Genomic DNA, 23,095 nt, shown 5'->3' on the forward strand with positions numbered 1-23,095 from the left:
TAACGAATCACTAACAAAAAAACTTAAGTCTTTATGAGAAAAGTTGGGAAGACAAAGGCTATGAGCCATTTTTTTTTTAATCTTCATACAAACTGCATAAAACAAGATGCATAAAATTTACAAATTTCTTTTGATTGGGGAAGGTAATGTCCACTTCCGGCATTTTTCTCTGTACCAGACTCTTCTCAATGTTTCATTCCCTTCTGGATTTAGGACTTGGAATTGTTGATATCAGTGTACCTGCCTTTCTGACACCAGTTTAGTGGTAGAAACAGACTTTAATCCAAAACTCTATTAATCCTTTCCAAAAACAATGGTAACAAGAGTGGATGTTATTCACAACAATAGAAGTAAATAAGAAACCAAAGCTGAAGGATCAGCTAAAAAGAACCGTTTAATAATCTTTAGAACTATAGTTTAAAATAAAAAAACACTACAGTCGACATTCAAAGATAACTCTCTAGGAATTCTAAAAACAAAAATTCATTTTTGGAGCACGTGAATGGCTCAGTCAGTTAAGTGTCCAACTCCTGATTTCGGCTCAGGTCATGGATCTCACGACTCGTGGGTTCGAGCCCCACATCGGGTTCCGTGCCAACAACGTGGAGCCTGCTTGGGATTCTCTCTCTCCCTCTCTCTCTGCCCCTCCCCTGCTCATGTTCTTGTTCTCTGTCTTTCAAAATTAAATAAACTAATTTTTTTCATCTTTTAGAACACTTTATCATGATCCTACTAAAATATCTTACAAAGATTATTTCCTCTAAAAATGACACGTTTAGCGAAATGATTGTAACAATCAGAAGTAACGTGCTAGTTTCTAGATGGGGACAGCAGTCCTCCAAACACATTTTTAAAAGACTGGCACGTCTGTTTGGGTATTTAAATGATATACTGCTGCCGTATCGTTTAAATGGAGAAACATTTAAAAGCTCTTCAAAAAGATCACACACGCTTCATTCTGAGGACTGGAATGGGATTGCCATTCTAAAAGAGCTAATGAAAATCAAAATGCTCTGGAGATTCTCTAACGTCAAAGGATAGAAGGAACAAAGGCTTACTTCAAAGAACTTCTGAATGACGTAATTTCCGAACACATCCACCATTAGCTGGTAAGCGGCCTGGAGGATTTCATTGAAGACAAGCTGGCGTTCAGCTGGTGTGGCTCGCTCTAGTTTTAGCTGAATGAATCTGAAGTACAAAAGAAATGGCAATCCTAGCATCTCAGGAAGACTTGGGGAAATAAGGATTAGCTCAATTTATATAATGTATCGGTTCTGAAACTGTGTGTGTGTGCATACATGGGCACACACACACAAGTGTCATTTAAATGAATTACTTGAAGGGCGCCTGGGTGGCTCAGTTGGTTAAGTGTCCGACTCTTGATTTCGGCTCAGGTCATGATCTCACGGTTCTTGGGTTCGAGGCCCAACATCGTGCTCCTTGCTGACAGTGGGGGGAGCCTGCTTGGGATTCTCTCTCTCCCCACCCCCCTTCCTCTGCCCCTCGCTCTCTCCCTCTCAAAATAAACTGAAACAAGGAGGGGGTCAGGAAAAGAGAGGGGGTTGAAGGTGGACAGAACACAGGGAGAACCCTACCTGACTTTTTCCTTTAGAAACGAGTCCCACATCAATAAACTGAGAGCTTACAGCCCTTACTGTCTTCTTTAAACTCATGCTAATAATACAAAGCAGTAGTCAGTCATGACGCGGAAGAGTTGTTATTTATGCCTGCAAATGTCTTCTGAAGTAGTAACTACTCAGTTTTCATTTTTCAGGTTCAGGTGACTATGTAAGAAAAACCATGTTGTCTCTCAACCTGGTCTATAGGATCCAAATACAAGAAATCGCCCAGTCGCAAGACGGCAGAACTCAAAGAGGAGGTGGATTCTTTAGAAGCTGTTTCAGTGGGCACAGAGAGCAAGAAAGAGACATGGAGACAAACGGGAAGGAAGGACGGATGATGTCACCATAATTAGGCTTTTTCCCCAGGACCAGGGTGGTCCCTTTCTGTGAAGCCCACTGGAACAGCCAAACAGGGAGAAGCAAACTCTGTGTTTTACACGGCAGCTTCCTTCTTCCCTCTCACCTCTATGCAGACTCTCACGTCTACAGAGCGGAACAACAAAGAAAAATGGTGGAGCTATCTTACTCCTGAGCAGGAGAAATCCAAACTTCTATGTGAATAATGTCTCTTTAAGAACTAGACTCTTAATAGTGATTAAAATTGCAAAAGTGTGGGGACGCCAAGTGTCCAGCTCTTGATTTCAATTCAGGTCACGATCTCATGGTTCATGAGTTCAAGCCCTGCATCGGGCTCCACCCTCACAGCTCAGAGCCTGCTTAGGATTCTTTCTCTCCCTCTCGCTCTGCCCCTCCCCCATGCACTTCCTCTCAAAATATATAAACTTAAAAAAACAAACAGTAGCAAAAGCATGCATATATCTTTGTGTTAGTGTTTCTGTTCCTTAAATTACAGATCATCTGTGAGGTTCCCATGAATTCGGAACACCACAATAAGGTAAAAAGGTTTGTTTTCAGCATGTGATCCAGATTACTAAACGGCTCTTTTCAATCACCCGGATATCTAGTGATTCTCACATCTACCTCCCTCTGAAATACATAATGGGAAGCATGCAAAAAGGCAAACTCTCGATTGCTTTATGGCAATTTACTAGTGTCTACCTTATCTGAGGCACGGAATTTAAGGCATTAAGATTTCAGTTACCTTAAGTGCCAAAGCCAAGTCCTCACCTGGACCCATGCTGGTCTTGGGAAAACTCCATTATATGCCCAGCAATCTCCCGCAGTTGTAAATTGGGGTACCGGTTATTTCGAAAATCTTCCAGAAGCCTGCTCCTGCCAGAGGGCATGACATCAGACATTCCATATCGCAACCGGGAGGAAGAAAACAGGGTGCTGCTGGGGCTGAAGAGACTGGAGGCACTGCTCGCGCTGCGGTACTTGGCTTCAGCGCCTGGAGCAGCAGAGATGTATCTTCCACTGCCATTTGTGAGTCCTCCTGTTGGTTACAGAACAGGAGAACTCAAGACTCGCTCTTAAGGAATTTTGTTTATGAGAGGAAAAAGCATCCCACACATGAAAGCCTGCATCATTTCTGATTTTGCTTCAATTCTGTTGCTTTCATGTTAAGATTCAATTCCATTCATGCCACAGTTTTTATAAGGCCAACTCACCAAAGTAGAAAGAAATTTCTACTCAGTACAAAGACTGAGAGGGGGACGCTTTTGTCCACCGACAGGGCACTGCTAACGATAAGACAGTGCAGCCCCTCGTAAGTAAAACGACCGGGGAAGTGCCTGCCCTGTGAACCAGCACCTGAGCACCAGAAATCCGAAAACACAACGCACAGAGACCTCAGTGGTTTTCTGCTCTGAGCTCTGGGGAGACTCCTGCCATCAGTGGAATGATCCCACTCCCACCGGAAACCCTTCCTCTAAAAAGGAAAAGGAAAAGGAAAAAAGAAAACAAACCAGAGTACCCAGGCTGGTCTGTTGTATATAAGGAGCCTCCCGAAAAGCTTTCAAAGAATGGTTTTGCCAGTAAACAGAAATCTGAAAATCACTAAGGCGCCCCAGGCCAAGGAGGAGACACAAGGAGTCGGAAAAAAGGACATATGCTTCGCAATGGAAGGTTTTCAAGTTCTGCATCCGGAACGGGCAGCTCTTAGCACCTTCCAGTGGGGCACAGGCTGAAATGACTGCGACAGCGACAACTCTCCTGCCGCTGATACTGTGGTTTGAACTGGCAACACGGGAATAATAACTGTGAAGCCCTAGAGATAAAATAAAGACCAAAGGCTTATCAAAATGTAAAGCAGACTAATAAATTATTATGAGTAAAATAATAGAAAATAAATAAATAAATAAATAAATAAATAAATAAATAAATATGAGTATTTTTTTTCAATATTCTTACTGGTTGTTTCTTAACTTTAGACTACACTATAAAAAAAGATGGGTTAAAAAAAAAAAAAGCCCTTTTTGTGTGTCATTTTACCTCACTCCTTTCAAACCAAAAGGCAAAGTAGGTAAGAAACACCATAAAAGTCACAAAGAACACAGAGGAAAAACAACTCAGGATCCGTGAGAAAAGTCACGCAGCATGAACTGTCCATTAACATCTTCACGAGATGTTGAGGAACGTCTGCTCTGGAGTTTAATGGCAGCTACAAAAAGATAACCAGCTTGGATTTCCCCACAGAATTCCAGGGCTCGGCTTCAAAGGCCTGGATCCCACAGAAAGTAACAGGACCAAAAGGAAAAGGCTTGATGTTACAATCTGTGAAACATTTACTGAGCATCGGTCCGATGCTAGGCACTACGCTAGAAGTGTTTCATACACACTTTCCACTGAATTCTCACTGTTATTTTCGACAAGGAGTTTTAAACTACCATGTATGTACCAGATGACTAAGGTGAAATGCTCACCCAAAGATACAAAACCCAAGATGATCATGGCTAGAATGTTACAGAACTCGACTCTAGAATAAGTGCCCTTGCAGCCATGTGACACTCATTTTCAGACTCAGTTATATCAAGTTTTCTTGTTCTAAGGGACTCTTTAAGGAAAGAAAAGAGAGAAGGTTTATAAGAATAGAGAAGGGTAAGGAGCCACACATGGCTGTTCTTTATTCCATTTTGGAAACAATTCTTTCTTCCCTGTCCTGAGACTGGGGAGAAATGGGCAAAGAGGTGAAAATCAAGTTAAGTCAGTGGCAGTCCTACAGAGTGTGGGAACAGCAAGGAACATGCTTCAGAAGAAAGAATGGCATACACAGAATTCTGAAAATAATTTAAAGATATTTTAGGAACCTGGTCACTAACAAAGGTACTTAGGGGAAAATAGTAAGTCAACAGAGAAACAGAACCAATCTCCTAAAAAAGCCATCCAGATATGGATGACAAGTATAAGGAAACCTGAACGGTAACTGGCAAATTGCAATTAACGCAGAGTGGATAGCCTCCAGAGTTAAAACTGGAAGAGGACCCAGTCAGAGGGGAACCCCACAGATCTTCAATCTCTGAGAGGCCAACCAGGTTCCACAGTAAATATGAGGGGAAAATGTTCTCAGGCTTAATTAAGTAAAGGGAAAAGAAACAATTTTGAAATAGGCCAGAGCACTCTGTTCTTAAGCAGGCCTGACCTCTGGGGAAACTGGTTAACCAGAGCATTAAATATGCTGGGTTATCAGAGAACGACTGACCTAGGAAAGAGAAATATACAACTCCAGCTTATTCAAACCATCCTGTCCTACCAAAAAGGGGAGAAAAAAACTGAGAAGCCCTTGTGAAGTTGGAGATCACTAAAAGAGCCCCAACCACAGGACTACAGAACACTCCCCTCCCCCCAACAGCTCACAACATTACCAAAAGCCTATTTATAGCAGTCCTGTTTACCTAGCACATCATACCCAGCTCTCAAGAAAAAATTACAAGACATACAAAAAGTCAAACAACACAATGTAAAGAGAAAGAGTAGGCATCAGAGACATACAAGGCAGGGATACTAAAGTTACCAGACTGGGAATTTTTTTTTCCCCAGAATGGGAATTTAAAACAACCACAATGAATCTGCCATGGGCTCTAACAGATAAAGTAGGCAGCATCCACGAACAGATGGGCAACGCAAGCAGAGATGGAAATCCTAAGAACCAAAAAGAGATGTTAGCAATAAAAAACGCTGTGACCAAAATGAAGAATTCTTTGATGGGCTTGTTAGTAGACGAGGCACAGATGAGGGAAGAATCTCTGGGCTAGAGGAAGTATCAACAGAATCCCCAAAAACCTCAAAGTAAAGAGAATAAAGACTCAGAAAACCAGAATCAAATTATCTGAGGACAATTACGAAAGGTGTAACATACACATAATGGGAAGATCAGAAGGAGAAGAAAAAGAAACAGAAAAAATATCAGGAACAACAACCACCAAGAATTTCTCCAAATTAACGTCAGACACCAAGCCACGGATCCAGGAACTTGGCAAACACTAAACAGGATAAATGCCCCCAAAACTACACCTCCACACATCATCTTCAAGTTATAGAAAATCAAAGATAAAGGGGGGGAAACACTGAAAGAAGCCAGAGTGGGGGGAAACACCTTACCTAAAAAGGAACAGAGATAATTACATCTCACTCCGCCTCAAAAAGCACACAGGCAAGAACAGAGTGGAGTAAAATATGTAAAGTTCTGAGAGAAGAAAAGCCACAAATCTAGAACTCCATATCCTGCAAAATTGTGCTTCACAAGAGCAAAGGAGAAATAGACTTTCTCGGGCAAACAAACACTGAGGGAATTGGCTGCCAGTAAATCTACCTTGCAAGAAATCTTTAAAAAAAAAAAAAAAAGGTTCTTTGGAGAAGAGTAAAAATAAGTTCTTTGGAGAGAAGTAAAAAATAATATAGGTCAGAAACTGATCTATATAAAGAAAGGAAGAGCATCAAAAAAGGAATAGGTGAAGGTAACAAAAACTTTCATTTCTATTCTTAGTTGATAACAGCCTGTTCAAAATAATAATAGCGACAATGCATTCAGTGAACGCTTATGCTTAGATATGGGAAATGCTGGGTATGCTCATATGTAAGTGAAATGAGTAACAGCACTGAAACAAGGGACAGAAGAAAGGAACTGGGATTGTATTATTGTAAGGTACTCACAGTACATGTCAAGTGGTATAACCTTATTTGAAAGTGAGCCTGCATCAGTTATAAATGACAGAAAAAGAGTGGAAGACAACACAGGAACAAAGAACAAAGGCAACAAATAGAACACAGAAACAAATATCGGAGATACTGATCCAACTGTATCAATAATCCCTTTGAATGTCAAAGGTCTAATTGCAGCAATTAAGATTGTCAGAGTAGGTCAAAAAAGCATGACCCAACTAGATGTCGTCTACAAGAAATCGACTTTAAAAATGAAGACGCATACAGATAAAAAGTAAAGGGATGGAAAAACTAGATTGCGCTAAACTAAATTAGTACGTACTTCAGTTGTTTTCTACAAGTATATGAAAAGGTTTTCTGCCAGCAGCCATCTAGTTTTCCACCCTCTTGCTATCTGGAATGTCCTCTTTCATTTGCTTTTTGTACTCACACATCTAATACTGTGATCTAATCTACTGTGATCTAATTCTACTGGGTAAAACCCCGCCTTCTTCACGTTTAAAGAAAAATTCCCAAGGCCCCCAACATCTAGCTCTGGGTTTAATACAGGCAAGGCAACACCACTCACCAAAATGTTTATAAGTTCTCCCCAACCAAACCACTCCCTAATACTAACACCACAGCCAGCTAGCCCTAAATTAAAATAAGCCTAAAATGAATTATCTTCAGTGCATATGACTGAGTCCAAAATAAGTTAATTTTCACATGGTTAATTTTACAGAAAACAAGTCACTTTCAAAGAACTAAGTGAGCAATCACAAAACACTCCATTACCTTTTAGAATGGAGAAGCATGAAAAGGCACACCCATGACTAGTAAACAATCTGAAATTAGTACGAGTGACTGAACAATAAATTAGAAACATCTCTTGCAGTTCAGGCAGGGACAGAGAAAACCATCTTGTGTTTGAACTTTGCTTTTCGTAAAGGACTAAGTACCTACGACCCTGAATTTAAAGAATAGCAAGAATTCATTTTAAGAAGATAGGAATTCTATCATGACATAATACTAAACGCTTGTATTTTTTTGCCCTGGACAGATAGATCATGAACTTTTGAGCTCACTTTTGCTGCATCTCAACACTGTGGGAATCAACAAGCACAGTACTCCTCTTCCAGGGCACCTGAAAAGGCTGGGAGTTGTCAACCGTGTACATTATAATAAATTACATCTGCTACTTCTCGATGCCTAGAGTTTAAAAGTGGCACAATCTGGGATTATGGAGAAAACCGTAAGCATGAAGAAGCAGCTTAGGAAATGCAGAGACGGGTGTAGAATGGAGAGGTCTACGGGTAGGCAGGACATGAAACTATTTAGGTAAGAATCAGACCTTTGCGGCACTCATCTCCACATGCCTTACTTTTTCTCGCTGAGGTAGAGATGAAATTTATTAGAGATGAATGCTTTAGGTACCAGCGAGAGCCTAAAGGCTTCATCTTACCCACACGGAAGCCACAAATGAGGACTGTAAGTCTAACTGTTAATAATATTATCAAAAGCAATATTAATAATTACAAAAGCAGTATTTTAAAATTGAGAAATATAACACATGCTAAGACAAACTAAATATTTTCAACATCTGACTTGCTCGGGGTCATAAAAAACTTATTTGCATTACTAAACACACATATACACCTATGCACATTTATGGATGGGAGAGATGGGAGGGAGAGACAGAGAGAAACGGGTGGGAGATTTTACTTAAGACATTTCCACCCTATGCCAACAAATTTGACAACTCAAGTGGAACAAATTCCTAGAAAGTCACAAATTACCAAAATTGACTCAAGAAGAAATGGAAAGTCTGACCCTGTAAGACCTAAATAGAAACTGAGCTAGTAAGCTAGTAATAGAGCTCCTTCCCACAAGTACAAGTAAACACCCAGGCCAGGATGGTTTCAGTGTTGACTTTTATCAAAAGTTTAAAGAAATAATATCAGTACTCCACAAATTCTTCCAGAAAACAGAGGGGGGTGGTACATTTTCTAACCTATGTTATAAGGTCAATACCACCATGATAACAAGTCAAACAAAGAAAGGAAAATGACAGATATCCTTCGTGAATATAGATGCAAAACTCCTCAACAAAAATATTAACCAACTCCAACATGAGCAAGTGGAGTTTATCCCTGCAATGCCAGCGTGGATTAACATCCAAAAATTATTAATGTGGCATACAGTATTCACAGAATAAAAGATAAAAACCACATAATCATCAATAAACATAGGAAAAGCATTTAACAAAACCCAAAACCCATTCATAGCAGAACTCTTAAACTCAGAACAGAAGTTAACCTGATAAGGGGCATCTATGGAAAACATACAATGATCACACTTCAGAGGAAAAGAGTAACACTTCATCCTCACGATCAGGAACAAGGCAAGGATGTGTGCTCTCATCTACTGTATCTAACACAGCGCTGGAGGTTCTAGACGATCACACAAGGAAAGGAAATAAAAGGCATCCAGACTGGAAAACTCTTGTTTGTTTGTCTGTTTATTGGGAAACTCTTTATTCACAAGTGACATGACCCTATATATAGAGTATTGTAAGGAATCCATCCAAATCTATTACGGCTAATTAACAAATATGGCAAGTGCGCAGAATACAAGATCAATATACAAAAATCAACTGCATTTCTATAAACAAGCGGCAAACAATCCAAAACCAAACCTAGAATACAATTCCATTCACAATACCGTAAGAAAAATAGAATCTGTAGAAACAAATTTAACAAAAGACACGTAAGACCTGTTCACTAAAAACTTCAAAACTTTACTGGGGAAACTGGTGCACGCAAAAAGATGAACTTCCACCTCGGGCAATATCACAAAATTAACTCAAAATGGATGACAGACTTAACTGTAAGAGCTAAAACAATAACATTTTTAGAACAAAAAAGGAGAAAATCTTTAAGACCCTGAGTTGGGCAAAGATTTCTTCTGAACCAGAAAGCATGAAAAACTGGACCTCATCGAAATTAAATACTGCACTTCAAAAGAGACTATCTAAAAAATGAAAAGACAAGGGGACCTGATTGGCTCAGTCATTTAAGCCTCCGACTTCGGCTCAGGTCATGATCTCACGGTTCCTGAGTTCAAGCCCTGCATCGGGCTCTGTGCTGACAGCTAGGAGCCTGGGGCCTGCTTCGGATTCTGTGTCTCCCTCTCTCTATTCCCCTCCCCTGCTCGCACCCTGTCTCTCTCTTCTCTCTCAAAAATAAATAAACATTAAAGAAACAATTTTTTTTTTAATGAAAAGACAAGCAAGAAACCAGAGGAAACTACATGCAAGGCAGGTATCTAATGAAGGACTTCTATCCAGGAATATAAAAAGGAATTTCTACAGGAATTCCAGGAATTCCTACAACTCAATAAGAAGACAAACAATCCAAATTTTTAAAAATATGAGCAGACATTACACCAAAGATATACGCATAGTTAATAAACACATGAAATGACACTCAACATGACTGGTCATAAAGGAAACGGAAATTAAAACCACAATGGCATACTGTTTCAAGTCCACCAGAAGAGCTTTTTAAATAAGAAAAGCACAACATTGGTGAGGATACAGAGAAACTGGAGCCCTCATACACTGCTGATGGGAATGTAAAATGTGTACCAACTTGGAAAACAATCTGGCACTTTCTCAAAAGGTTTAACATAAAACTAAAGCACAATTCAGCAATTCTACTAGAAGAGAAATAAAAACATGTGACCAAAGAAAGACCTGCATGCAAACATTCACAGCAGAATAATCTCCAGAAGCCAAAACCTGTAATCAACAAAATCCTTCAACTGTGAATGGTTAGACAAAATGTGGCATATCCATAAAAAAGAAGACAATTTGGCAGTAAAATGAAACAAACGACTGACACACACAAGATCATGGATTAAATCTCAAAAACATGAGAAGGAGTAGGAGGGACGACCCACCGTGAGAAGGGAAGAAGCCAAACAAAAGAGATCACATAGTGTACAGTTCCATTTATACGAAATGTTCAGAAAAGGCAAATTTAAAAACAGAAAGTAGACCAGTGGTTGACAGGGGCTAAGGGTGTGAATGCTAACAGATTAACTGTAATTGGTCTTGAGAAATCTTACCGAGGGGATGACAATGTTCTAAAATCGATTTATGGTGATGGTTGCACAATTCAGAAAGTTACTAAAAATCAATGAATTATACACCTGAAATGGGTGAATTTTATGATATGTAAAATATAACTCAATAAAGTTGTGTCCTTAAGAAAAGAATATTGGTCTTTAAACAATGGGTAATGGAAAAAAGCATTTAAGAGTCTCATGTAGGGGAACCTGGGTGGCTCAATAGGTTGAGAGTCCAACTTCAGCTCGGGTCATGATCTCATGGTGCTTGAGTTCGAGCCCCACGTTGGGCTATGCTGCTGTCAGGTGGGAGCCTGCCTTGGTTCCTCTGTCCCTGCCCTCTCTCTGCCCCTCCTCCACTCATGCTCTCAGGCGTGCGTGCGCTCGCTCTCTCAAAAATAAACATTAAAAAAAAAAAAAGAGTCTTGGTGGAGCCTGGGTGCCTCAGTTGGTTAAGCAGCTGACTTCAGCTCAGGTCATGATCTCACAGCTTGTGAGTTCGAGCCTCGCATCAGGGCTCTGAGCTGTCACCACAGAGCCTGAAGCCTCCTTTGGATCCTGTGTCTCCCCCTCTCTCTTCCCCTCCTCCACTTGCTCTCTCTCTCTCAAAACTAAATAAACATTAAAAAAAAATTTTTAGGAGTCTTACGTTAGTTAGTCTTACTAACAAATGATTATTGAATAAATAATGAGGAAAAAAAACTAAGTAAACTAAGCAGGTCATTGATCATTTTGATAGTATCCTAACACACGTGGCTTCAGGGAAGAAGTATGAAAATATCATGGAGAAAAGACCCACAGTAGGAAAACAAGAGATATACAGGCTGGCATGCACATTCAAACACTTGCTAGCTGTGTGTTATTATGAAAGTCACCAGACCGTACTGAGTTTAATTTTCCCTGTGTGTAACAGAGTTACGTGAGCATTTAACACAATGGATGCAAATGCACAGCACGGCGGTTAGTGACCCAAGAACTAATGGCCGGTGTCAGCAGGGCAGCAGTGTCAGTAGAAACTCTACTAGGTGTGGTCCAACATGTATTTGGTAAAGAAATGTCAAGTTTCCGGCACCAAAATGTCTTTAAGGACCTCTGTATGGACACTGTTAGAACCCAGTGCCTAACACTGTTAGGGCACCTGGGTGGCTCAGTCAGTTAAGCGAACGTCTGACTTTGGCTCAGGTCAGGATCTTGCAGTTCTGGAGTTGGATCCCCACATCAGGCTCTGCACTGACCATGCAGAGCCTGCTTGGGATATATTCTCTCTTTCTCTCTCTCTCTGCCCTTCCCCCACTTGGGCACTCTTTCTCTCTCAAAATGAACAAATAAACAGGAAAGGAAAGGAGAGGAGGGGAGGGGAGGGGAGGGGAGGGGAGGGGAGGGGAGGGGAGGGGAGGGGAGGGGAGGGGAGGGGAGGGGAGGGGAGGGGAGGGGAGGGGAGAGGAGAGGAGAGGAGAGGAGAGGAGAGGAGAGGAGAGGAGAGGAGAGGAGAGGAGAGGGAAGGGAAAAGGGAAGGGAAAAGGGAAGGGAAAAGGGAAGGGGAGGGGAGGGGGAAGGGGAAGGGGGAAGGGAAAGGGAAAGGGAAAGGGAAAGGGAAAGGAAAGGAGAAAAGAAAAGAGAAAAGAAAAGAAAAGAGAAGAGAAGAGAAGAGAAGAGAAGAGAAAAGAGAAGAAAAGAAAAGAAAAGAAAGCAATTCCCACACCTCTGTTTTGTCTAGGTTAGGACTAAAGCATAGGACAACCCTTCTGTCAAGCAAACAGACGGAGCAGAGGCAAAGCTCTACCGATCAAGACACAAAGTTCCTCAGGAATGACATGTATGGTTTACACAGCACGCGTAGCAATGGAAGTCCAATGCGAACACATACAACTAAGTTGCTTAAATGAGGTAAACTGTTTCAAAAGGGAAGATACGTTTAAAAATAAAGCCAGGTGGGCAGTAGGAGTCCTTAAAATGAGAAATGACTCACACCAACAGTTATTGCCTACCTCACAGGGGGAACATAATTAAGAAGGATTTAATTGCAGATATACTGGAAAGAGGAAAGGCACCATGCACCCAAGTATTGTTTCCAGCCCCATTTTCAAACACCAAGAACCACAGCACCTAGTTCAGAGGCTGACAGAGCCAACCTGTAGCTAAAGCCCACAGGACAAATCTGGCCTGCCACCTATTTTTATAAATAAAGTTTGACTGTGTGAGAGCTACACATTCATTTACATTTTGTTTGTGGCCAATTTTGTACCTCACAACAGAGTTGAATACTTACTACAGAGGCCACCTGACCTGCAAGCCTACAATATTTACCATCTGTCTCTTAACCAAAAAAACTGTTAAATTTAAAAAAAAAAAAAAAAAAAAAATTGGGGCATCTGGGTGGCTCCATCGGTGAAGCGTCCAACTTCGACTCGGGTCATAATCTCACAGTTCATGGGTTCAAGCCCCACATCAGGCTCTCCACCGTCAGCCCGGAGCCTGCTGTGGATCCTCTGTCTCCCTCTCTCCCTGCCCCTCCCCCACTCCCTCACTCTCTCTCAAAAATAAACAAACGTTGAAAACAATTTTTTTTTTTAGTAAAGTAAAAATGTTTGTAGATTTAGTTTCTTTACTACAAATGTCAGATTATTAGCTGACATGGTTCAAATGTTTAACTCGAGGAATTAAAAAGAGAGACTTTCTGGACGTGATGAAAACACTGGTTTAAAAGATACCCTGGGTATGTCACGGGCCAGGACGTGCACACTGACAGTGCAGGCTTCAGGGCCGAAGAGGTTTGACACTAAATCTCTTCAGAGAATGCGAAGACCTAGGCAAGATATTTAAGGCAGTTTCCTCACTTTGTATCATGGGCAAAATACCTAATCCCTGCCTGAGTCATATGTACAGCACCCAAAACCATTAATAGCAGCCAATAATAACCACTAAGCGTTAGCTCCTTCCATCTATATACTAAACTGGGACTTTCATTTACCCCTAATGATCTGCATTAACCCTCAGTCTTTAAAGGGAAGCATTCTGTCACTAGGAAACCCTGTCGTGCGACGGACCCCACTGCCTTCTCTGTCCAACACGTATTTACCCATCTGGAATGTCCCCACAACTTTTCTAAAGTAACGTCCATATGGAACCTGAGCCCATGAGTTCTACAAGAACAGCTCTGACCTCGGAGATTGCAGGACACAAACACACTCACACAAATGCATATGTGCGTACACAGCTTTGCCTGAAAACCCACCACTCCAACCCAGCGACCGCACTTTCCCGTCCCAGAATAAGAACTCTATTATCCTATCCCCTTCGAGACTTTTTTGATTTTTATAGATCACTTTGCGGTCTTTGTCTTTCCAAATGAAAGCATACTATTTGTTTTTAGTCAGTTCTCATTTCAGAGCCCGTAAAGCCACTTCTAACCTTGCTGGTGAAAACTGAAAACAGTCCACGTAAACTACAAACTCTGGATGACAACGATGTTAATGAGGTCACTGTTGCAAAGGTCCCAGTCTGCCGGGGGACACTGATAATGGAGGAGTGTGCACGAGCACAAGGCAGAGGGTGTGGGGGTAATCCCTGTACTTTGCCCTCAATCTTGCTATGGATCTAAAACTGCTCTTAAAAAAATGTCTTTTTTTAAAAAATAATAATAATAATAATAATAATAAATAGAGGATTAAAAAACAAAAAAAAAAAAACCAGAATCTTCTGGGGGAAGTACCCAAACACGATGATTTTTCCCAGGACACTGCCAGTTTAGGTCTATCATCAGAGTAATTATTAACAGCACTCCCATCCACTCTCAAACATGCCCTGGGCTGCACGATAAATTATATGGTCACTCTACTCCAAAGCCTCAACTTCCCCCACCTAAAGAATAAATCAGTGTTTCAGAATCCACACCCAATAAATAACCAAGGGAAGGAAGTATGCACCGTCTTCCACCTCTTCCAAGATTTAGGAATTTGCCACCCAAAGTGTTAATATAAAGTTTCTTTTCATTCTTACAGTCTGCTCTTTACAATCCTCTTTTCTTTCCTCATTTTAGGATCTAGATGGTAACATTTTTTAAATCCCCATACACAGTAACAACCTGAACATATAGTTGAGAAATACACTTCTATACTCATTAGCATACTAGGTAGTTTATATAAAAAATTTGTAAGAATCTGGCAAATTTTTTACATAGTGTTTTCTGTGGAAAAGATATTAAGCGTAAACATGGGGGGGAGGGAGTCTGAAAAATAAGGCAAAATATTAATTGTGATATTTCGGTGGTGACACTAGGTGAACACATTCTTTGTCTGTGTCTCTGTGTTTTCCAGCTTTACTGAAAATGAATCTGTACTGGGTTTCTCATGAAAGACTCACGTGTAGACCAAGAACAAGATGTTCAGACGGAAGCTGAAGTGAATATACAGGGGACGCACCCAAACTTGAATAAACCCGAAACTGCTAGGCTATCTAGGTACAGCCTGTATAACATGAGGCACTTAAGGAAGGCACAGAACACCCAGGGCGCTCCTGGGATAAAGGGACTGTCCTTTGCGTACGCAAAGTACTTGTAATGTCATCAGTGGCAAGAGGTTTCTAGAGTTCAAGGTGGTGTTAGAGTAATGGTTCTTACCCAGGTTTAAGCTTGAAGAGGATCCATGTGAAGAGAGGGAAGGAGGTGGTGTCTGTGAATGTCCTGGTCCCTGACTAGGGAGAGGCATGCCCACGGGTCCAGGAGAGGAGGAAAAGCTAAGGCCGTTATAAAAACTGTGTCCAATGGGGGTCAAGCTGCTCGATGTCCTCTTATAAAGGTCACTGCTGCCAGTCAGGGAGTCACGGCGGGAGCCACTGCCAGTGTTGGAGTTTGCAACTAAAATGGAATTAAAACAATGCAGATAAGAAAAGGCCTGTTCTTTGAAGAACAAGCCCAGTGACCTGTTCCTAACACTTTGATCCAGACTCCTTACCACCGCAAATCTGTCAGCAGAGACAGCCTAACTGTTCATGTGGCAGTTCTAGGGGCAGGTAAAGTAATAAAGAGGACATGGCTCGGTTTAACATGAAACTTTTGTTCAAACCATCACACGAATGCTAAATTTACCTTCCTTTGGTGTCACATATTATGGGGTGGGGATGGGTTAAAAAGCTCTGACGGCCACATAAGCTATGGAAAAGGTGAAAGAAAATGGGCTAGAAAGAATGCCTTTCATCAACCCAAAGGTTCTAGTAGAAAAATGGAGTACAGAAAAAAAAAGATTTGTAAATGGGGTAACGTCCCCCTACACAAGACTTACATATGAAAGCCTGTTTTCTCAATGGGTTCAATCAAGAGTTACTGCTAGCCCCCAATTCCAATTGAAGATTCTCGCTCTCAAACATGCCCTGCTCTTCGGAGATCACATGGTTTTACAAACACTGCAATTATCCCACTGTTTCCCTTACTCCTTCCCTGCTTTTCTCTCCCATCAAAACATTAAAAATATCTTGGTCTAATTTCCGCCTTCCCACTTTGCCGTAATATCCACCTTAATTTTTCTCAGAAGACTGGAGAAAATTCCTGACTCTTCAAGGCCTGCAGACTGTGGGGTACGCTACCCTGTGGTCTTTGGTAAGTCCTCCTCCCTCAGTTTTTAGTGTCCACATTTCTACGCTTCCCTCCACGTTCTTCCCAATGCCTGAAAAAAATCGCCCCTGGTTTTCCGATCCCTGAAACAAATCGACTCTGAGAGTATAAATAAGTAGCAACATAAGCATAAAACTGAAATCGGCCCCAACCCTAAAAACTTGATTTTAACAGTCCATCATCTCAGGTATGTGGGACGGCCGGCTTCCCACGGGGGTCGGTCCAGATCTGCCTGGGGCATCTGTCCAGGATTCCATGCACTGTCAGTGTTCCATAAAGATTGTAAAAATAATTACAATTCAGTTTTAACAGCACATAAAGTCTGATCTCTACCTGCGGTTCCAAACCCTCCAAGGGCTGATCCCAGGGTGGCGCCGAGGGAACTGCTACTTCCAAATCCCAAGGACGTGTTGGCAGGCTGGGCTGAGCCCTGGGAGAAGAGGGAGCTGCTCTGTGAGTTGCTGCTCAGAGAGTTGTTGCCATAGAAAGAGCTGGATGCCAGGCTGTTACTGGGCTGCTGCTGGGGCTGGGGCTGGGGCTGCTGAGTTCCTAAAGGGCGAAACGGTCCATTTGTTGTTCCAGCAAGACCACCGGCTGCTCCATTTGCTGAAGCTGCGGCCGCTGCAACAGCTACGAAGAAGAAAGCAAACCATTGGGCTATGAAAGGGACTGGCCGCATTCCCCAGCCACGGTGTCATCCTTCCGAAAACCCCGTAACGCCGTCCTATCTCTTCGAAGTGGACGTGAGCCTCGTACACAACTACGCAAATCTGCCTTCGATCCCTTCATCTGAAGCTTCTATTTTCTATTTCTGCTTCCAATGTGAAGTCAAAATGCCACCGAAGCCAAATTCACTATGGTGGCAGCTTTAAGGAGTCTGCAGTTTAAAACAGGTACAGATGTCAAACGTAGCTGTTTTAACTACAACTACTTCCTCAAATCTCAAGTTCCACAAATATCATCGTTGAGGACTTTTCCAGAACCACTGTCATCAATATACTCAAGTCCCTCGAATTCCTAAACATGTTGCTCTCTTCTAGATGTTTCCGCCGTTGCTCCTAATTTACATTCCTAATATATACACACACACACACACAAAGCCTAAAACAAAAACCTATGTATCGTTTATCCCCCATCAAAATGTATTGCTCTGCCACTTCTCACTACTCCCTCCGTCCCGCCTCCACCCCGAAAAACAAAAACAACATATTTTTAAAAAAACATTATCTGAAAATAATGAAAGTAAGGACACGGATTTCTGTGGAATCAGCCTTGGACTGCTGCCAACGGTGGGTGCCGTTGTGCGTGAGTAATCCAACTTCCTATGTTCACGGTGGAGCAGGTCCTTGCTGCTAACCAGCTGGCACATGGCTGTCAACAGAATCTATCGAGGTCACTTGCTGCTTCTGCTTTTCTCTTTGAAATGTTACAGGGCAGAATTGCTATATCGAGAACTGTCAAATGAAGTACATTTCAACAGACTGTAAGAACATCGTCCGTCGCCCATTTTGGATCTCTGACAGGAGTTCACGGAGCGGGAAGCTCACCTGCTTGAGCGGCTGAGGAACTGATGATGACTGGGGCGGGAGCGACCAGCCGCACAGGAGCCCCGAGACCGTTTCTCGCCCCTGCGTTCACCACGAGGGCACCCGTTTGGTCATAGTAAGCAGCAGGAGCCAAGACCGGATAACCTGGGAATGTCAAGCCACATGTGAGTAGACAGGAAGCTACCAGGGCCTCCTGGGCGCTAGCAGACTGTAAACAGTCACAGATTTGACCGTGGGGACCGACAGACGCAGATTTCTATCCTGGCTTCACTACCTGGACAGCGGTATGACCCTGAATCTCTGCGCATCCCATTTCCCCAGTGACGATGATAAGAATACCTGCCTCATAAAAGTCTTGAGACGATCAGAGGAGGAATGCGAAAGATCTCGCATGGTGTCTGGCACAGAATGGTACAGTATTATTCATCATCCGCTAAGTGTCAGAAAGGGAATTCGGCGGGCCAGGGAAACCTGCGCTCTTCCAAGTGCCAACCAAGGTTACCACCGGAAATCATACCCTGACAATTTTTTTTTTTACAGTTTCCTCGACTACGAAAATAACAGAGAGTATCAATGATTACAACGTAGTACTTCCATACCTCGTAACAGTCTAAGCACAAATACCCTGCAAGTTACCAGGTAAAACCTAGACACACTTCAAATAATAGGATCTTTCAGCACCTCATGGAATCTCCAAATGCTATTGAGCCACAGGAGAAATTACAGGTGACTTCCCAATAAAAGCTGAATGCTTAGTAACTCGTACAACAAATGATGCAAGTTAAAGTTACTCGGTGAATTCCTAAGTAGATCAGTTAATGTGGCTACGCTCCATGATCAGTAAGAATCCATAAATTTATGCTGAGGTCTCACAAGGACCTGTTTCAAAGGAAGAAGCACAAATTACTTCCAACCTGTGCAAAGAACAGGACCAGGTGACAGTGAGCCAAGAATAACATCTGCTCGAGGTGAAGATCAACCACAGGTAGGGAACCACAAAGCACCTCTGCTGTCGGCTCAGGAGAAATCCCAGAAACGTTAAGGGATGGCCCCATCAAGGAACACTAGGAACTTCTTCCGTAATACTGTTCAAAGACATCAGCATAAAGACTAAAACCTGGGAGTGATGCTAAAGTAGCCTGCCCACTCCTTCCATCATCCCCAGTCCCAAGGGACAGAACAGATCACCACCAAAGGACAACGGCATACTCCAAGCAGTGTGTGGAGAGACACATGTAAGATTAAGACTGGCTCAGAACAATCAGGTGCTCTCATCAACGACGATGGTCTAAGTGAGGGCAAGTGTATGTCATCCCTGCCAGTCCCCAAATCGTGACAAGTCTGCTATGCAAGCTGAAAGCACCGCCTGTTTTCCTCTCAGTCTCCCCCAACAAGCAGACTGTTTTTTCCCTCAAAGCATGAGGAACAACAATGCAGCCTCACCTGGCATGCCTGCAGCCAGTCCTTGTCCAAAAGCAAGGGCAGAATTCACTGCTGCAGCTGCCACTAGTGGATCTGTTTGCTGTCCCTGCTGGTTCTGATTTGGGGTCAAAGGACGCTGGCTGGCTCCTCCACGGAGAACCTGGGAGACAGAAATAAATCAACTACTTTCTTCTCATCGGAAATACCTAAGACCCACCGTGTGCTTAAGTTGGGTCAACTTTTTTAAATTGGTAGTTGTAAACCATTTCTCCTATAATGTTTTATATGGCATGGCTGTTAGGATAAAAGTTCAATTAACAACATTTCATTGAATGAAATCTCATTCTACCACTCTTAAACATTATTACCTTTACAAGCAGCCAAAAGCCTATAAAAGTGAGGATTCATTAATCAAATACTTCATGCCTTCCATCTGGCAGGTACTAGAGACAAGGCAACGAACAAGACAAACAAAGCCCCTGCCCTCTTAAAGCTTTCATTCCAGTGAACGAAGACAGATAACTAAGTCTAAACACAGTGTCAGTGCTCTGACAAAGAGTGTGTCAAGGAGGAGGAGGATGGAGTGGGAAGGGGAGTTTAGATAGGTAAACAGAGGTAATTTACCCACATAATTAGACTAAAATAGCTGTGTCTAAAGGGGAACACACACACATACACCCCAAAAAGTCTGTATTTCCTTTATAGAATATAAGAACATCTTCTCTACCCTATAACACTATTGGTATTCAACAAGGCCCAAATGGTCCCGAATGAGCTCACCAGGACTGGATTTAGGAGGCCTCCGAGCTGTTTCTATTTCTCCTCTCATAAATTTCACAACAGACGGCAATCTAAATGGAGAGGTGTCAAGAGCACTGCCATTTCAGTACAGAACACCAGTTCTGCCACTGTGATGAAGGATCTACTTTTTATTAATGAAACATGGGCACCAAAATGCTGGTAATCATTCTTTTTCTGAATGCTCTGAAGAATCTACTCCACGTGATCTATATGCTCCAGTAAGTAAAAATGCAAAACACACAGACCGAGGCTAAAATTATAAAATGCGTTTTGCAATGTTTTCCAAAGGCAAAGTTCTTCTCGGATCACTTTCACTATCACTTTGCTATTTATAAAAGTTAGACATATGGTCAGGAACCTGGGTACAGATTATTCTTGGTACCACTGGGTAAACAATATAAAAGAGAAACACCACTAGCTATTTATTAAATGAGCATAAGAGAAACAACACCATCCACACTGGCAAGAAGAGATGTGTAGACAATTTACTCCCAGTCTCTTATTTCCTTCTCTGTAAAATTAGTTAAGGGTAACAGCTGATCCTGCAAATATGTTGGGAGCATTCGAATTAATTTCTGCAAGGCACAATACCTGGTACCCAGGAGATAATCAATAACCAATAGCTAATTACTATCAAAATATTTATTTGTGACCTAAGGAATCTAACAGACTTTCCAAGAGAAAGAGTGCTTTAATCCACACAGAAGAGTCAAAGGAGGTTGCCCAGGGGAGTGTTTGCACCAAGATCCAAAAGAGCTCTCACTCTAGGAAAAGTAAACAGCATGTACACATATGTGGCAAATACTAATAGTTCAAGAACTAATACAACATCAATGAAACCATCATTATCATTGGGCATTATGAACTAGGCTTATGTGTGGTTAGGAGTTGTAGGAAAGGTCAGGGGACAGGGGAATGGACGATGTGCCTGAAAAAAGAGGGAGTACAGACTACTGAGCCCCGTTTTAATGAGAGAAACGTTGTTTCCTTTATGTCCAGTCTCTAGAAAACTGTGTGGGACCCTGATGACTAATCAAAGTTCTTAGGTCCACTGCCAATATGTATTTATTTTAATTTCATCAGTAGCTATCAAGTCTGGATTTTATGGAAACACATGTATAAAATTTATAAGTAACATTTTAACATCTAACAAAATCACAAAAATTACTTTGTAAAACACTATCCTTGGAGTTAGCTTACTATCTCTCTTTATGATGTAAAAGCTGTTAAATTCAAATTTCTTTTAAAAGGTACCAATTTAAATACAGCATTTGAGATCTACCAATACCTAATACTCAAGGAGATGCTCAATGGGGATATCTTTATTAATAATCATTCATCCTTCTATAGTTCACCATGCTCAGTAAAATTATCATCTACAGAGGTCTCCTCCATTCTAGAAAGTTCAGAAGCCATTCTAAATGCTTCTCTCTAGTGGCGCCTGGGTAGCTCAGTTGGTTAAGCATCTGACTTTGGCTCAGGTCATGATCTCACGGTCCGTGAGTTCAAGCCCTGCATCGCCCTCTGTGCTGACAGCTCAGAGCCTGGAGCCTGCTTCGGATTCTGAGTCTCCCTCTCTCTCTGCCCCTCCCCTACTCACACTCTGTCTCCCTCTCCCTCAAAATAAATAAACATTAAAAAAGATTTTTTTTTTAAATCTCAACACTTCTCTCTCAAAATGCAGTATCTAACACCAAATCACTGCCAGGTTTGCCAACACGTCCTTGGCTTCAACCCAACACACAAGGAGTTTTTCTTTAGCAAACGCTTAAAATAGAAAAGAACAAAAATTTTATCAGGTGTCAAAGGAACCTTCAAAAAGGATGAAAAAGGAATCAGAAGTATGATGGAGTAGCTGGAATGTCACTGCCTGTGCAGAAAGTTCCAGCAATTAGGTGTGGAACAGTTACCATGCCTAGAACACAACAAATGCTTTCTGATTAAAACATAAAGGCCAAAAAGGTCAAAAGCAAAGTTTAAAAAGGGCCTCTCATTTCAAGGACTACGACAAAGGACTTCACCAATAAAACTGTTTTTTCCTAAAATGACTGAAACAGAAACTGACAAAAATAACTTTGGAACTGAACTATGGCTGCTTATTAAAAAGTAAAAAGCAATGTGAATAATCTTTCCTCAGTAGGGTCTGCAACTGTGGGTGACAGAAATCCCTGAAATGCAAATGACTGCCATGCCCATTTGACAGCTCAGGAGACAGACTCTCTGCATACAGAACAGCTGTGCTCCTTGACCTCTAGGTGCAACCAGGCCACAGGACAACAAAGGCCAGGCCTCAGGTTTTCCGGAACTCTGAATATCACAACACAGTCAGAAAATAACACAAGTTGTGAATTATAGATTTGTGTTCAAATCTCAACAATATATGTGTGACCCTGGCCACACAAGTTCCATTTCCTCAATCTTATGTAGGGAAATCATATAATCTATCAGAATTAGAATAAGCAAAAGAAATCCTATGTGGAACACTCAGCTTTATTTTTTTAAGCACTTAATTTTAAGCAAAAAGCTTTCAACAAGTAGTTCCTACTATTTTTCTTGCACACTCTGCTAGAACTACTTTGAAAACGTAGCAATTACTTCTGTCTTCCAAATCCACGATTATTTGGCAGCCATTTAAACATAAAGATCATCATACAAATAAGTGCTGACTATCCACAAAGAGTAAGCTATGAGGCTTATTAATAGGGATCACCCATTATGTCAACAAATTATCTGTTAAATTCCCTTACATATCCTGGTACAAGAATTGTACCTTTGCAAAGAAAATCGTGCGTCAGCTTCCACAAATTTATCTTACGGTAAAATGACTGATCTTACTGGAAAATGATGAATTGGCTAGAATTTTAAGATCTGGGTTTTTATGTATAACTTTACGGAATCTAAAATATTAAATACATACTCTCTTAGTG

The 23,095-nt window shown here is 41.6% G+C and overlaps 1 protein-coding gene and 1 non-coding gene across 25 annotated transcripts in view; both read right to left on the reverse strand.

Annotated features, from left to right (window-relative positions):
• Nucleotides 1-23,095, reverse strand: part of PUM1 (pumilio RNA binding family member 1) — a 132,675-nt gene that overhangs the window by 19,250 nt on the left and 90,330 nt on the right. For 20 of the 24 annotated variants that reach the window (XM_027059844.2, XM_053210396.1, XM_053210379.1 and 17 more), the window contains 6 exons: nucleotides 19,389-19,527; nucleotides 17,946-18,089; nucleotides 16,732-17,028; nucleotides 15,409-15,645; nucleotides 2,751-3,018; nucleotides 1,059-1,188 (listed from right to left, as the gene is read on the reverse strand). In XM_027059844.2, the coding sequence (XP_026915645.1) occupies nucleotides 1,059-1,188; nucleotides 2,751-3,018; nucleotides 15,409-15,645; nucleotides 16,732-17,028; nucleotides 17,946-18,089; nucleotides 19,389-19,527 (1,215 nt within the window). The remainder of the gene's footprint in view (nucleotides 1-1,058; nucleotides 1,189-2,750; nucleotides 3,019-15,408; nucleotides 15,646-16,731; nucleotides 17,029-17,945; nucleotides 18,090-19,388; nucleotides 19,528-23,095) is intronic. The other 4 variants (XM_053210347.1, XM_053210352.1, XM_053210360.1 and 1 more) reach the window with 2 other exon arrangements.
• LOC113599677 (small nucleolar RNA SNORD103/SNORD85) lies at nucleotides 19,192-19,268 on the reverse strand. The gene has a single exon (XR_003420591.1). It is a non-coding gene; the product is annotated as a small nucleolar RNA SNORD103/SNORD85 (small nucleolar RNA).

The sequence above is a fragment of the Acinonyx jubatus genome, chromosome C1, assembly GCF_027475565.1.
Source record: "Acinonyx jubatus isolate Ajub_Pintada_27869175 chromosome C1, VMU_Ajub_asm_v1.0, whole genome shotgun sequence".
Classification (NCBI taxonomy): Eukaryota; Metazoa; Chordata; class Mammalia; order Carnivora; family Felidae; genus Acinonyx; species Acinonyx jubatus.